The sequence below is a fragment of the Aristolochia californica genome, unplaced genomic scaffold (genome assembly GCF_029961685.1).
Source record: "Aristolochia californica isolate CCGP_79_NKW_82.1479 unplaced genomic scaffold, dmAriCali1.0.hap1 SCAF_8, whole genome shotgun sequence".
Lineage (NCBI taxonomy): Eukaryota > Viridiplantae > Streptophyta > Magnoliopsida > Piperales > Aristolochiaceae > Aristolochia > Aristolochia californica.
The window spans coordinates 1,792,247-1,806,895 of record NW_027182279.1 but is presented as its reverse complement, the minus strand read 5'-3'; the positions used below and the strand labels follow the sequence as shown (position 1 = coordinate 1,806,895).

Sequence of the window (14,649 nt, the reverse complement as noted above, 5' to 3'; positions counted from 1 at the left end):
TTAGTGAGCCCTTCCACATTTGATGGCATTAGGAGGAATTGGTTTCAAGACCCTGGGTGGGAGGATCGGAAGGTTCTCTATTCCATCATCGTTCACTCTTAAATATAACTCCTGCCCTAAATAGCTCCTCTCTGCATCCTGTGACCTCAAGTTCCACACCTCATAGTTGTCCATCTCTACCATCACGGTAGTCCACGAACTGCGATAAACCTGGTATACCCAAACATTTTGTCAATTTCAGATATTCCTCATTGATACTCCCCCTTGAACTCAAATAATTGAATTAGGGTTTGTCCATGTTAAGGAATAATCTCACATGGATTAGTGAGTACAAATATCTTGAGTTAATTAATTGGAAAAAATACTTCCTAAGTTGGCTAGTTTAGAAAAGTCGGGGTGATCTGTCTCATGCTGAGACATGGTTTAGAAAAGCCGGGGTGATCTGAAATATGAATAACATGAATAGATGCCCAAAATACACCCAACAAACTAGAAGTTGTGATGGTTAAGGGTATTTGTGAACCTGAAAGGTGGAACGAGATACAACATCAAACAAATTGTATGACCGTCGTTCCTTTTCTGTCCATTGTCCCTCACCCATTCTGTCAATAAAAATATAAACTCATGAATTTGACAACGCAAAGGTGTGATCATAAACGAGAGAATGACAATAAATCAATAAAATTTGTGTGGAAAAACAATTTCGGAAGGACTGCATCCCCTACAATAAAAACACTGTAACCATCAAGGTGCCATGTCTGAGACTAGTTTCGTTGTTCTAGAAGACAAATTGGATGAAGGATTGGTACTTGAGGTCGAGGAAAGAAGAACCTAGCTCTGGTTCACGATCGTCGGGCGCGTCAATAAGTGGTGTGTAAGTGTCTGTCTCGTTCAATCCAAAGTAGTTCGCTAACATCATGGGTGTTTCAAGATAGACGAACGAGATGCTGTTGACGGTATACCTCGACTGGTTACCCATCATAGCTCCCTTGTTCTCGAGGATGATCGTTCGAGTGACATTGATATGACCGTAATAGAAGGTGCCCTGAGGGTTCGGCCTCGCCGCCCTTACTAGCAAATTCTCCCTGCAACAGACAATAATAAACCTCTGAAAACACTTCAAAGAAGTTGACCGCAACAACCAAAAATGAAGTGAAAGGTACCTGATCGAGAGAGCTTGTTCTTTGGAGGAAGCGAAGTCCAGAAGGAAGGAGACCGACCGGCTTGCCTTCACGGCCTTCGTAATTCAGAGTTGCAACTCCTGCAATCTCCTTATCAGTGAATTTCAAGCTGGTGACGATGTAGAATGCAGACTAACAATCGTTATTCATAGTAACCAGGATTGAGTAAGATTGCCCGACATGGACATCCAAACTATCATAGTACGCTTTCAGAGTATAGGATCCTTTCGTCTCGATTAACTGCATTAGATGGTCCTGAATTATGATGTATATCGAGGTTTTGAGACCTACGTTTGAAATCCTGAACCAATACGTTTCACCTTCCATCAAGAAACCAGAAACAGTAAATCCTTCCCTCTTTCAAAGGCAATACTCGAAACAAAAATTGAAAATGAAAGATTAGCTTTGATCACCAATATGCTTGGAAATACTTCATTTACCTGGTTTGACAGTGCACTTGTCTAAAAAGACGCCCGACCATTGATCAGAATTCCATTCGGATTCAATAGTACTCCCCTCCAAAGTCAAGACGAGATCGTAAATCCTAAAACCTTTAAGATTTCGAAGTATCATCTCCATTAACACAAATCAAAATAGTCATTTATTAGCAGAATGATAGGGAAGTGGGCGGTACTCTATGGTCTCCATTATACCAATCTCCGACCAAGACGTCGAAGTTTCCCATAGGAGCAGGAAAAAGGCGTCGAAATGACGACCCTGTTATTGATGTGAATCGAGCCGTAACCGCCTCCAGCTTTCTGGAAGAACAAGGAGGGATAATAGAAAAAAAACTGCCAATCTGATCTTTCATCTGAAATTCGTACGTCCAGTTCTGTCCGAGAGGAATCGGGCATTCATTCCCTGCACTCCGTCTTGCCATGGATCTCTCCTATGCTAAACTCCGTTCCTGAAACACATGTACACCAATTAAACACATAATGACTATAATTATCTAAAACCAAATCTCAGACCTGGGACAGTTCCATTACCAGGTAAGAAGGAACGGCTACATCAAATTATTATGAACATTTACAGTCACAACATTATTGATTGTAGTGTTCAAAACGGGCCCTAAAAACTGATCGTTGATGACAATAACCTGTTTATATTTTCATCATAGGTAAGGAACAGAACAAAAAAAATTAACCACACACCTACACAATACGTAGGAAGAAAGAAACTACTCTTCCTACCGTTTTTTCCACTCCAAGAGGTTTCCTCTGAGCAAACGAAACCGTCTAGTCATAGCTGATTTGGTTATTGTCGACCAACACAAATGCCTGCTGAGCAACAAAAAGGAGAAGAACAGCGGAAGCCCACCGTCTGGGGGCCATTCAAACGAAACCCAAAAGAAAGCGCAGAGCAGTGAGAGAGACAGGGCCAGAAGAAGCAAAGACAGAGAGAAATTCTAATGCGAGAATTGAGGGAGAAAATAGTCTATAAACGAGAGAGAGAGCTCCTAGATCTCCAATCCCTCTATTTATATAGAACAGCAAGAAGGGCACGTTGATCATGCGAGGGAAGCAAGCAAGTGTCTGGAACTCGATGCTGTATCTGACGACTGGGATCGCACGAGATATATGAATTAGGGTTCGCATGCGAAAGAAGAGGAAGAAGGAGAGCATTGCCTGTTGAAAATCAACCCCAACCCACTAGAGGGGCCTAGCCCATTTGAGCTCATCATTTTTGTTTTAGTCCTAGGGGTGTGTGAATGTGCAGTAAGTTGAAAAATCAGAAATAGAAAGGGGGCGATTTTTCGAGACAGATATAGAGAGGAGAAAAAAGAGAAAGGTAGAGCACCAAGGAGAGAAGAACGAAAAGGGGCACTACGTGAAGAGAAGTTGTGGCGAGTTTCTGAGACGACTTCGACTGCTGGAGAAATGAAGGTGGTTCAAGGGAAGGCGGCCACAGAGAACAGTGTGCTGAGAGTCACCGTCCCCGAGCAGGAAGTCAAGGAACGCGTCAAGCTTTGTTTTTTGTTTAATACTATGTTTGTGGGTATGTGTTTATCCACTGTGATGATCTGTTTCAGTAGCTGGATTTAATAAATCAAAAGCTTTGAGGTTATGCATTGTTAAATTTCATTCAACAATTGGTATCAGAGCGGGACGGTTAGGGACTGTTTTTTTTGGTGAAGTTATCTTGAGTTGTGAGCAGTAAGCTACTCTGCAAGGTTTTTGGTCAAACTTGTTCGGTATAGTGTAAGTTCTGCCAGCATAATGGGTGACCTTCAAGTGGTTGGAGGAATCAAGAAGTTCAACAACAAAAACTACAACACGTGGTCAACATGTATACCTACAAGGTCAAGACCTGTGGGAGGTTATCGGTGGCAGTGAAGTTACATAACTGGCGACAGAAGATGCCAATGGTATCTTGAGAAAATGGAAAATTAAAGCAGGCAAAACAATGTTTGCTTTAAAAACCACAGTTGAAGAAGAAATGTTGGAGCACATCCAGGATGCAAAAACACCGAAGGAAGCATGAGACACTTTTGCTACACTTTTTTTAAAGAAGAATGATATAAGATTGCAACTGGTCAATAACGAGTTGCTATCAATGGCGCAATGTGACATGACTATTGCTCAGTATTTTCACAAGATGAAGTCGATATGCTGGGAAATTTCGGAATTAGCCCAACAACTCCTATTGGGGAAACCAGGATAAAGAGAATAATTATCCATGGTTTGAGACCCGAGAATCAAGGGTTCATTGCTGGTGTACAGGGATGGCCAACTCAACCATCACTTGTTGAGTTTGAAAATTTGCTTGCTAGTCAGTAAGCTTTAGCCAAACAAATGGGAGAAGTCTCGCTGAAGGGTAAGGAAGAAGCACTCTACACCAGTAAGAGCAGAGGTACTTTCAAGCAGTACACTGGCAGTGGATCTAAAAGGGATAGTGACAAGGTGAAAAGTCACCAAGAAGAGGGAAGCTCTCGTCCAGAGGGAGCTTCGAAGAATCGTGAAAATAGTAGAAAGTTCGATGCCCAAGTGTTACAATTGCGGGAAGATGGGCCACATGGCAAAAGATTGTTGGTCCAGGAAAAAGTCTGTTGAAGGTAATACTGCAACTCACAGTTTTCAGGAGAACAGTGAAGAGGGTTGGGATGCTGAAGCGCTATTTATTATGGGGGAATAAGAATTAGCTCTCACTGTAACAACACCTGAATAGATTGACTACAAGGATGATTGGATCGTAGATTCGGACTGCTCAAATCATATGACGGGTGATAAACAGAAGCTGCAAAACCTATCTGAGGACAAGGAAGGTTGTGTGGTGGTGACAGCCGACAACTCAAGGTTACCGATAGCTCACATCGGTAAGACTATAGTTACGCCTCGGTATAATCTCAACTAGGTGTCACTTCAAGATGTTTATCATGTCCCAAGAATGAAGAAAAATTTGTTATCTGTGGCTCAATTGATATCATCAGGCCACTATGTTCTGTTCGGTCCCCGAGATGTGAAGGTGTATCGTGATTTCAGAATTTCAGAAACACCGAATATGGAGGGGCGAAGATTGGAGTCAGTCTACGTAATGTCAACAGAGTCTGCATATGCAGACAAGACAAGGAAAAATGAGACAGCAAATCGATGGCACATCATTGAATGCCACATATACCCTCCATTTTAATTTACCTTTTTTCTCCCTTATTTAATGATTGATTTAGGTTATTTTGTAATTATTATTTTTAAATATTAATTTCTGGTTTTAAAAATTCTTACACATTTCATTTCATTACCTTTACTTTAATATAATAAAAAATATAAAATTTAATTATTAATTATTAATTATTAATTATTAATTATTAATTTTAATATAATTAATACTTTGTTTACTTTAAGACGTTATTTAATTTAATGCAATATTTAGTAAAACATAATTTAGTTTTAAAATTCTTATTTGTTGGTACAAATATTCTACCTTTTTATAATAAAAACATAAAATTCATATTAATTAATTAAAAAAATATATTTTTACCTTTTTAACACCTTTTATTATCGATATAATTTAGGAAGCTTACAAGAAGCTTTAGAGTGAGAGAATCCGAAGATGAGAGTTCTTACTTTTAAATCCTAATTCATAATAGGGAATTTTAGGATATTACTCAATTTTTTAACATAATAACATAAATAACCAACTCTTTAACTTATTTGCACAAATACCCAACTTTGACTAATTAACTGCACATGTGTACAGTCAAGAGTGACATGTAAAATTTGACCGATTATATGGTGCCATATCATCACGCTACATCAACACTTGAAGAGTCTTATGCCACATCATTAACAAACCATTTGTCCTCCATGTAGGATGACATGTCATCTGTCATGTTATTGAATGCTACAAAAGCCCACCACTAAAGTTTACTTTTTTTCTCCCATTTTCTTTTCATGATTGATTAAGATTATTTTGTAATTATTTTTTTTTTAAATATTAATTTCTGGTTTTAAAAATTCTTACACATTTCATTACCTTTACTTCAATATAATAAAAAATAAAAAATTTGATTATTAAGTATTTAATTTTTAAAATATAATTAATCATTTATTTTACTTAATACCTTAATCTAATTATTTTATTTTAATATATTATTTAATTTTATACAATATTTAGTAAAAAAAATATAGTTTTAAAATTCTTATTTGTTGGTACAAATATTCTACCTTTTTTTTATAATAACAAAACATTAAATTCGTATTAATTAATTAAAAATATTTTATTCTTACCTATTTAATACCTTTTATTATTGATATAAAATATTTTTTAATTGAAAAAAATTAAAAAAATAAATTTAGAGTTTAAAATTATAATTTATCGGTACAGGTTTTATTACCTTATATATAAAAATATTTTGTAAATCTAATTTTCATAACTTAAATCTAATTTAATATATTATAAAAGTTTTAATTATTTGAATAATATTTAGATTTTATTATTTTGTTAATAAATATTTAAATATTTTAAAATAAATTATTTAATAATTTTTAAAAATTTAAATTGTGTTTGTGTTAAGGTGATGTGACATGGTTTGTCAATGACATGGCATAAGACTCTTTGGGTGTTGATGTGGCACCACATAATCGGTCAAAACTTATATATCACTTTTGACGGGAAATATGTGTAGTTGATCCCTCAAAGTTGGGTATTTGTGTAAATAAATTAAAAAAATTAATTATTTGTGTTATTATGCTAAAAAATTAGATAATATCCTAAATTTTCCTTTAATCAATTACATTCTAGCATGAAGCCGACGCCATGGTCGAGAATGCGGGATGGGTACCAGCTGGGTCAAGTCGAGTTTCTAAGTACTCAACCCAACCTAACCCCAAACCTTGACTTTTAACCGACCGTAGAAAAAACCAGGGCTGGACAATCTTGTTCCCACCCTATCTCTCTTTCCCTCAACTTTGTTCCTGCTTCACATGAACATCTTTAAAGAGTCTCAAATTTTCAGGTCACAGGTTTCTAATGTTTAATTTTGTTATTTAATGCCGGCACCGGAACGGCGAGGCTGCCGACGGGATGGGCCAGCGACCGTTTCGGAATCGGATGCTTCGAGTTGCGACTACTCGACGACCCTGACCCTTTGTTACTTAAACACGAGCACATGTGAATAAAACCAAGTACGATCTGACGTTGGCGTGTTCCACGATGAAGGCCAACCACGACAGCTCGCCGTCCGATCCACCTTCTCGCGTCCTCGGCCGTCGATGCTTCTGCACCCGGGTTCCCCTAAGCACTTTTTATAAGAAAATAGAGGGAAAGAGACAGATACATGGTTCGAGTGCGGGACAGGGGAAGAAGATAGGGCTCTTTATCGCCTCCAACTGCTCTCAGGTTAGCTCATTTTTCGCGTTCTTTTTTACGGGTTTTATCCGTTGTCGAGTTATTTAAATTGGTATGTCATACCTGAATCCGTAAATTCTTCTTTTCTGGATCTGACTGTTTTTTCTGTTTTTTATTTTTTTATTTTTATGATAAGTGAATTCTGCAAATTACTGCTATTTTTGGTTCTTTTGGGTGGTTATTTCGTTTCTTGTTTTTTGTTTTGGTTTTTCATGTTTGGTGATTGTTGTGCAACTAGGTTATCATTCACTATCAATTTTGTAAGATTAAAGAAGCGTGATGGAAAACAGCGATGGGATTTTGGAGGAAAGGGTTTATTTAGGGGAGGGAGATGACCTGAAAGAAGGGAGTTCGGAGTCAAGATTAGGAAACGGAGTTATTTGTGTTTCTGATGATAACGAAATGAAAGATTCTGAAGCGCATGAGGTTTTCGAGGAGGCGATGGAGGAAGTCGTTAATACTCCTTCGCGGCCCTTGGAGCAGCAGCAGAAAGAATCAGAGTTCAAGAATTTCGCTAGTGGTGGTGACGTGATTGAGGAAAATTTTGATGAGAGGATGGTAAATGGGGACCCTCGGAGAGGGCATGAGATCGAGCACTTTGAGAAGGCAATGGAAGTGCCCACTGAAGATGTCCCTCTGGAAGATGTTCCGATCGCTGTTGGGAAAAAAGTAGATAATGTTGATGATTCAGATACTGATCTTCTCAGTGTAGGAGCTGAAACCTCCAAAGAAACGCAAACCCCAATAGAAACAAATGGTTTGGGAACTGATGATAATGGTAACACAAAAGAGGATGCTCATGCCGAAGAAGCTCTGGTGGTTCATTTTAATGGGGGAGCAAATGCTCATCTGGATGAGAATCTACCGGAGGAGAGACTTCTATCTGAAAATGGAAATCTTGGCGGCATACAATGCGGTCTAGATGTAGTGGTCCATGAGAAATCTGAAAATGGGGCTTCTGACAGTGTGGCCAGAAATAAAGATGGTATGGTAGAAGTTCCTGTTTTTCATGTGGATGAAGAAATGAGAGTACGTTTGGGCATGAAACAGCATGATGAGGGGTTTGAGTCCGAAAATGGTAATGTTGATGATACCGGTTCGTCTATCATGTATATCATGGACCAGGAAAACTCTGAAATTGAAGGTTCTGAGATGAAGGTGGACAAGAATGAGCAACCATCAGAAGTTGAATGTAGCGAGCAGGTTTGTCCTTCAGTGGAAGTTGAGATTGACAAACAAATTCCACAACACGGTCAGAGTGAGATAGTGGAAGAAACATCAGTTGCAGCAGACAGTAATAATGATGAGAGAATAGAGATTACGCAGGAGGAAACTTCATCATCTCAGGAAATGTATATGAAAGTTGATGAGAAAAATGAGGCCACTCAAAATGATAGAGGGCTTGGTCGTGGAATTGGTACACAGGCGGAGTTGGTAGCTGTGAATCAGAGAGGTGATTCGGAGCACCCTGAGATTAGTGACCTCACTGATGAGTCTGCATCTATTGAGGTACCGTCCATCCTAGCAGAAAAAGATACACCGCAGGCCAGTTCCTTGGAAAATTCAGCTGTCAATAGGTTATCTGAAGGAGACTCTGTCTCCATAGAAGAGTATGATGAGTCAAGCTCTACTGATGAAGGAAACTCTGATTCTGTTGTTGGTGTATCTTCTGAAAAATCTGCAGATGCTGCTCCTGCTGCGCCTGCTCATCGTGCTCCTCCTGCAGGCCTGGGGTCTTCAGCTCCGCTCCTTGGGCATCCTGCCCGTGTTTTGCAACAGCCCCGGGTAAATGGAACCATGCAGCATCAGCAGGCCCAGAACCTAGAAGAATCAGCAAATGGTGAAACAGAGGAGTATGATGAGACTCGTGAGAAGCTTCAGATGATTCGAGTAAAATTTTTGCGGCTTGCACATCGACTTGGACAGACCCCTCATAATGTTGTTGTGGCTCAGGTTCTTTATCGACTAGGTCTTGCTGAACAGCTTCGTGGGAGTAGGACCACAAGCCGTGCAGGGGCATTCAGCTTTGACCGAGCGAGTGCTATGGCTGTGCAACTCGAAGCAGCAGGTCAGGAAGCCCTTGATTTTTCATGCACAATAATGGTTCTTGGGAAGACTGGTGTAGGTAAAAGTGCTACCATTAACTCCATTTTTGATGAGAATAGGTTCACTACTGATGCTTTCCAGCCCAGTACTAAGAAAGTTCAAGATATAACTGGGACAGTAGAAGGCATCAAGGTTAGAGTCATTGATACTCCTGGCCTCTTATCATCATCAACAGACCAGCGCCATAATCAGAAGATCCTCCACTCAGTTAAGCGCTTTATAAAAAAGACTCCACCGGACATTGTTTTGTATCTAGATAGGATAGATATGCAAAGCAGGGATTATGGTGATGTTCCACTTTTGCGTACAATTACAAATATATTTGGGCCTTCCATATGGTTTAATGCCATAGTTGTTCTTACTCATGCTTCATCAGCCCCTCCTGATGGTCCAAATGGAACTCCACTAAGCTACGAGATGTTCGTAACTCAGAGGTCTCATGTTGTTCAACAAGCAATTAGGCAAGCGGCAGAGGATGTGAGACTCATGAACCCTGTTGCATTGGTTGAGAACCATTTAGCCTGTAGGACGAACCGTGCTGGGCAGAGGGTTTTACCAAATGGGCAGGTTTGGAAGCCACAGTTGTTGCTACTTTCTTTTGCCTCAAAATTTTTGGCTGAGGCAAACACACTTCTGAAGCTGCAAGAAAGTCCACCGGGAAAGCCTTTTGGTACTCGCTCAAGGGTACCACCTCTACCTTTCCTCTTATCATCCCTTCTCCAGTCAAGACCACTGCTAACACTACCGGAAGAGCAATTTGGGGATGAAGATAACATCGATGAGGACTTGGATGAGGCTTCTGACTCAGAAGCCGAGTTTGAGTATGATGAGCTGCCACCCTTCAAGCGTTTGACTAAGTCTCAGCTGGAAAAATTGAGCAAAACACAAAAGAAAGCTTATTATGATGAGTTAGAGTACCGTGAAAAACTTTTCATGAAGAAGCAGTTGAAGGAGGAGAAAAAACGCAGGAAGTTTTTTAAAAAAATGGCTGAAGCAGCAATGGAATTGCCAAGCGATTATAATGAAAACGAAGAAGAAGAAAGTAGTGAGGCGGCATCTGTACCAGTCCCCATGCCAGATTTGGCCCTGCCCACTTCTTTTGATTCTGATAACCCTACCCACCGGTATCGCTACCTTGACTCATCAAACCAGTGGCTTGTGAGACCTGTGCTGGAAAGTCATGGTTGGGATCATGATGTGGGTTATGAGGGTATAAATGCTGAAAGGCTATTTGTGGTCAAGAACAAGATACCCGTATCCTGTTCTGGTCAAGTAGTAAAGGATAAGAAGGACTGCAATCTCCAGATGGAAGTAGCTAGTTCTGTAAAACATGGAGAAGGAAAAGCTACTTCAGTAGGTTTTGACATGCAAACTGTTGGGAAGGATTTGGCTTACACTTTCAGAAGCGAGACAAAGTTTAGTAATTTCAGGCGCAATACAATGGCAGCCGGTCTTTCCGTCACAATGTTGGGCGAGGCTTTAACTGCAGGAATGAAGCTTGAAGATGTACTAATGCTTCACAAGAGGTTTCGGCTGGTTATGACTGGAGGGGCCATGACTTGTCGCGGGGATGTTGCATATGGTGGGAGTTTGGAAGCCACGTTGAGAGACAAGGACTATCCTTTAGGTCGGACCCTCTCAACACTTGGACTTTCCATTATGGATTGGCATGGTGATCTTGCAATTGGTTGCAATATACAGTCACAGTTCCCTGTGGGCCGTACTACAAATATGGTTGCCCGTGCTAATTTGAACAACAAGGGAGCTGGACAAGTCAGTCTCCGGTTGAGTAGTTCGGAACAACTTCAGATTGCATTGGTTGCCATTGTTCCTCTTATCAGGAATATCATGAGGTTATATGGTTTTTCTTCAGAAGAGATGTAGTGAGTTTTTTGGGAATGTACTGTGAGTGCAGCTGTGCCGTAACAAATGGGGAGCATATGCCTGTGAGCGCTTGGTTCCTTCATGGTGCTACAGCATTCTTTTCCCCTCAACTGGCACTTATGACTCTGGGGATTTGGGGATCCAGGAATGGTTCATGTTCTGTTAATGACTTAAATGCAATGTTTTTCCATCTAGGTAGCATTGTAAAATATATTTGATTGATTGAATATAAGGCATCCTTTTTGCTGAGCGTCTTTTGGCCTTTTCCAACATGGTTGACTACGATCTGACGATAATAACAACCAATGTCACAGCCTCAAGGAAGTTTTCTCTAATCTACTGAACATTATCCTAGATGTAAATGACCTTTTCTTTTTATCGTTTTTTGACAGATGCATTGATTGATTTCTTCCTGGCCAAAACTAGTTCACCTTTCGAAATGCATCTCTTATTATTGGCAGTTTCCGGTGGCAGATAAATGTGCTTGCAATGAGCAGTACAGATGTCTCTATGTTGTATCTCGTTTTTTGATGTATATACCTTGCGCAGTTTTTCAGTATACACGTCCTGGATGACAATGTTGATGTAATGGCGCAGTGCGGAGATTCTCGGGAGACCTCTGGGCGGACCAACTCTTTGGTCGCCCACCCCCTCCCGTCTCTGCACCTTCGCCTAGAATCGGACAAGGTGGCGACCTTGACGGTGATCGGGAGTTTACCCAGTAGCTGCTGCAGAACGGAAGACTTCTGAAGACCGGGCTATTGGAAGACAACTCTGGTGAATGGCAGACGATCACCAGCAGATCAGTAAGAAGAAGACTTCGACAGACCTCGACCAACAACCCATCCACCTTCTCCTTCAGGTTCGGTTTTTTTTTTCTACTCCTCTCTCGCTTATCTCGGATTCAATCAAATGCTTCCCCAGAAATGGTCTCAACACCAAAATTTGGTCCCATTGGTTGTTGGGAGGCAAGTCGCTGTTGGAATTCTACAAGGCTCTCTGGAGCCTTTCAAACCGTCCTGCTGCCGCCTGATTTCTAGTGCCATCCGGAACCTCCACTTTCACAGAAATCTTACGGTTGAGGACGCAGGACACCCTGGCCGAAAGGTTTTTTTACTGCTGTTTCCGCTTACAACCACTTCCCAACTGCAGTTGCTTGGTCTCTTCAAGCCCCCCTCGCGTGCTTCCGATGTTTTGCTTCACCACGGAACTCCTATTACCAACCTGTCTTTCTTCTCCTTTGCCACAACTCGCCGGAAAGCGCCTTTTTCAATTGCAACTTGGCCCAGTCGGTTTAGGCTAACCTCCTGAACAGAATTGGGATCCATTATTGCATCGCTCGTGACCTTCCTTCTATGATTCAATCTTTTATTAGCTCTCGACTTCCCATGTTTGTTAAACTCCTCATTTCTAGCTACACGGGGCATATTAATTGGGCGCTTTGGAAGAGTGGAATAGACAAAAAATCCTCTCAACTTGTTGAATCTATTGTGGGTGGGGTCTCTAAGCTCAAGAAGAAAAACTTCTTCTATCTCATAAGCTCCTATAAGGAAGTATCGGGGCAGCGCTAGAGAAGTGGGCCCTTGATACTTTCTCTCACTGTTTCGCGTGTGTTACATGCGAGGGAAATTAAGTTTCCTTCCCGTTGATATTTCGGTGACACTTTGGGACTGACGGTCGCAGTGGAAAAATAGGGTATCGACGTAAGTGGGAGTTGCAGAAAAGAGTGTCTCATAGGGAAGAGAAAGAGAGAGAAGCTCAGAACTCTCTCCCCCGTTTTGTATCGGTGCCTGCGTGCGTGCCAGGAAGACGAAGCGGGGGAGAACCTTCAGTCCGCCAGAGACGCTTTGGTGAGAAGCAGCGAGGAGGCTCGAGCAAAGTCGTCGCCGTTGCCGGAGAAGAGAGAGTTGTGTAGGCTTGGATCTTGGCGCAATTAAAGGAAGGCAGAGGGCCTAGAGACGACGCGTGGACCTATGAAGCTTCGACAGTGCTGTTGGAACAGAGAGGGGGTTCGGATTCCCATAGACGACGTCGGTGCTGTCGGAGCAGAGAGGGGGTTCGGATTCCCACAGACGACGCCGATGCAATCATTGGCGCCGTTGCCGTAGAGAGGCGAGCCTCTCTACGAACCTCAGAGGCTCACCGTTGCCGCAGAGAGGCGAGCCTCAGAGGCTCGCCATCGACACCGTTGCCGGAGCTGCTAGGCAATGCTGTTCTGGTGAGAAGAAGCAGAGAGTCTTTCGAGACTGAGAGACCTCTACCGTCGTCCAGAGTGACGCAACGAAACGGAGGAGGAGCTCGGGCTCGACGCTGTTGCCGTCGCCGGAGCTTGGAACTCCGACGTTGTTACCGAAAACCGAGAGACAGGGGGACTCTCGGTGTTGTAGTGGCAACACAGAGGAGCCGCTCCAGACTCTGCTGTGAGATACAACAGAGAAGCCGCTCTAGACGCTGCTGTGAGATACAACAGAGGAAGCGTGAGCACTGTCGTGCGATGTCGGAAGAGAGAGTTTCGTCAGGAAGACAAACCAGTGAGCTTTGGTCTCACCAGGACTCGCCGGTGCTGAAAGAGAGGATAGGCTCAGATCAGAGGTTGGAGTCGTAGAGACTCGCCGTTGCCAGAGGCTGGAGTCGTGGACTCGCCGTTGCCAGAGGCTGGAGTCGTGGACTCGCTGTTCCCAGAGGCTAGAGCTACGAACACTCGCCGTTGCCAGAGGACAAGGAGTCGTTGATTCCAAAGGGAGTCATTGTAATAGGGAGTCCTTCCAGTGGCTGCAGGCAGATGCAACAGGGAGGTCTTCCAGTGGCTGCAGGCAGATGTAGCAGTGGCTACAAGCAGATGCAGCATTGGCTGCAGACACAGGCAGAGGCAGAGGCTGCAGTGAGGTTTTCCAGGTGTTACTAGTAGAGGCAGTAGGGAGTCGTTGTTGTGAAAGATAGTGGGACGACGTTGCTACTGTAATAGATAAACCTCTTTATTGCATTGTAATCCTCAACTGATTTGAAATGAAATCCTCTACAACTCTTGTGGACGTAGACAATTTGTCGAACCACATAAAACATTGTGTTGTACATGATTACCATTTACCTATTTTGTTTGTCATTGTCAGTTTTGTTTCCCTAACAACTGGTATCAGAGCCGAGGTTCGGGTCTGAGGGAAAACGATGGCAGAAGAGAGGGCTCAAATGCAAGTGGGAGCTGGCCAGGTGTACGCAACCTCATTTGGTCTTCTAGCATGAAGACAGGGGCAGTGAGTTGCAGAGGTAGGGGATATCATGATTGAGGAAAAACTATCGCTTTGATATGTGTGAAGACAAATTGAAATCAATCTTCAAGTGGGAAATTGTCAGAAAGTATCGGGGCTAGCGCCAGAGAGGTGGGCCCTGATACTTTCTCTCACTATTTCGCGTGTGCTACACGGAAGGGAAATTAAGTTTCACTCTCGTTGATATTTTGGTGACATTTTGGGACTGATGGTCGCAACGGAAAAACAGGGTATCAGAGTCAATGGGAGCTGTAGAAAAGGGCTTCTGTGGGGCGCTCAACGCCGGGGAAGAGAAAGAGAGAGAAGCTCGGAACTCTCCCCCCCGCTTCGTATCGGTGCCTATGTGTGCGCCAGGAAGACGAAGC

The 14,649-nt window shown here is 42.3% G+C and overlaps 1 protein-coding gene and 1 pseudogene across 1 annotated transcript; one reads left to right on the top strand and one right to left on the bottom strand.

The window, feature by feature from the left end:
* Positions 1 to 2,515, bottom strand: LOC137939401 (L-ascorbate oxidase homolog; annotated as a pseudogene).
* Positions 2,516 to 6,737: 4,222 nt separating this feature from the next.
* LOC137938979 (translocase of chloroplast 101, chloroplastic-like) lies at positions 6,738 to 11,270 on the top strand. Its single transcript, XM_068784122.1, has 2 exons — positions 6,738 to 7,019; positions 7,267 to 11,270. Exon 2 carries the CDS (start codon positions 7,308 to 7,310, stop codon positions 11,016 to 11,018), a length of 3,711 nt encoding a protein of 1,236 aa, XP_068640223.1. The 5' UTR covers positions 6,738 to 7,019; positions 7,267 to 7,307; the 3' UTR covers positions 11,019 to 11,270.
* Positions 11,271 to 14,649: the final 3,379 nt, after the last annotated feature.

Excerpts from the sequence above, each read along its gene's own strand:
- LOC137938979 (XM_068784122.1), top strand. The coding sequence starts at position 7,308 with ATGGAAAACAGCGATGGGATTTTGGAGGAAAGGGTTTATTTAGGGGAG.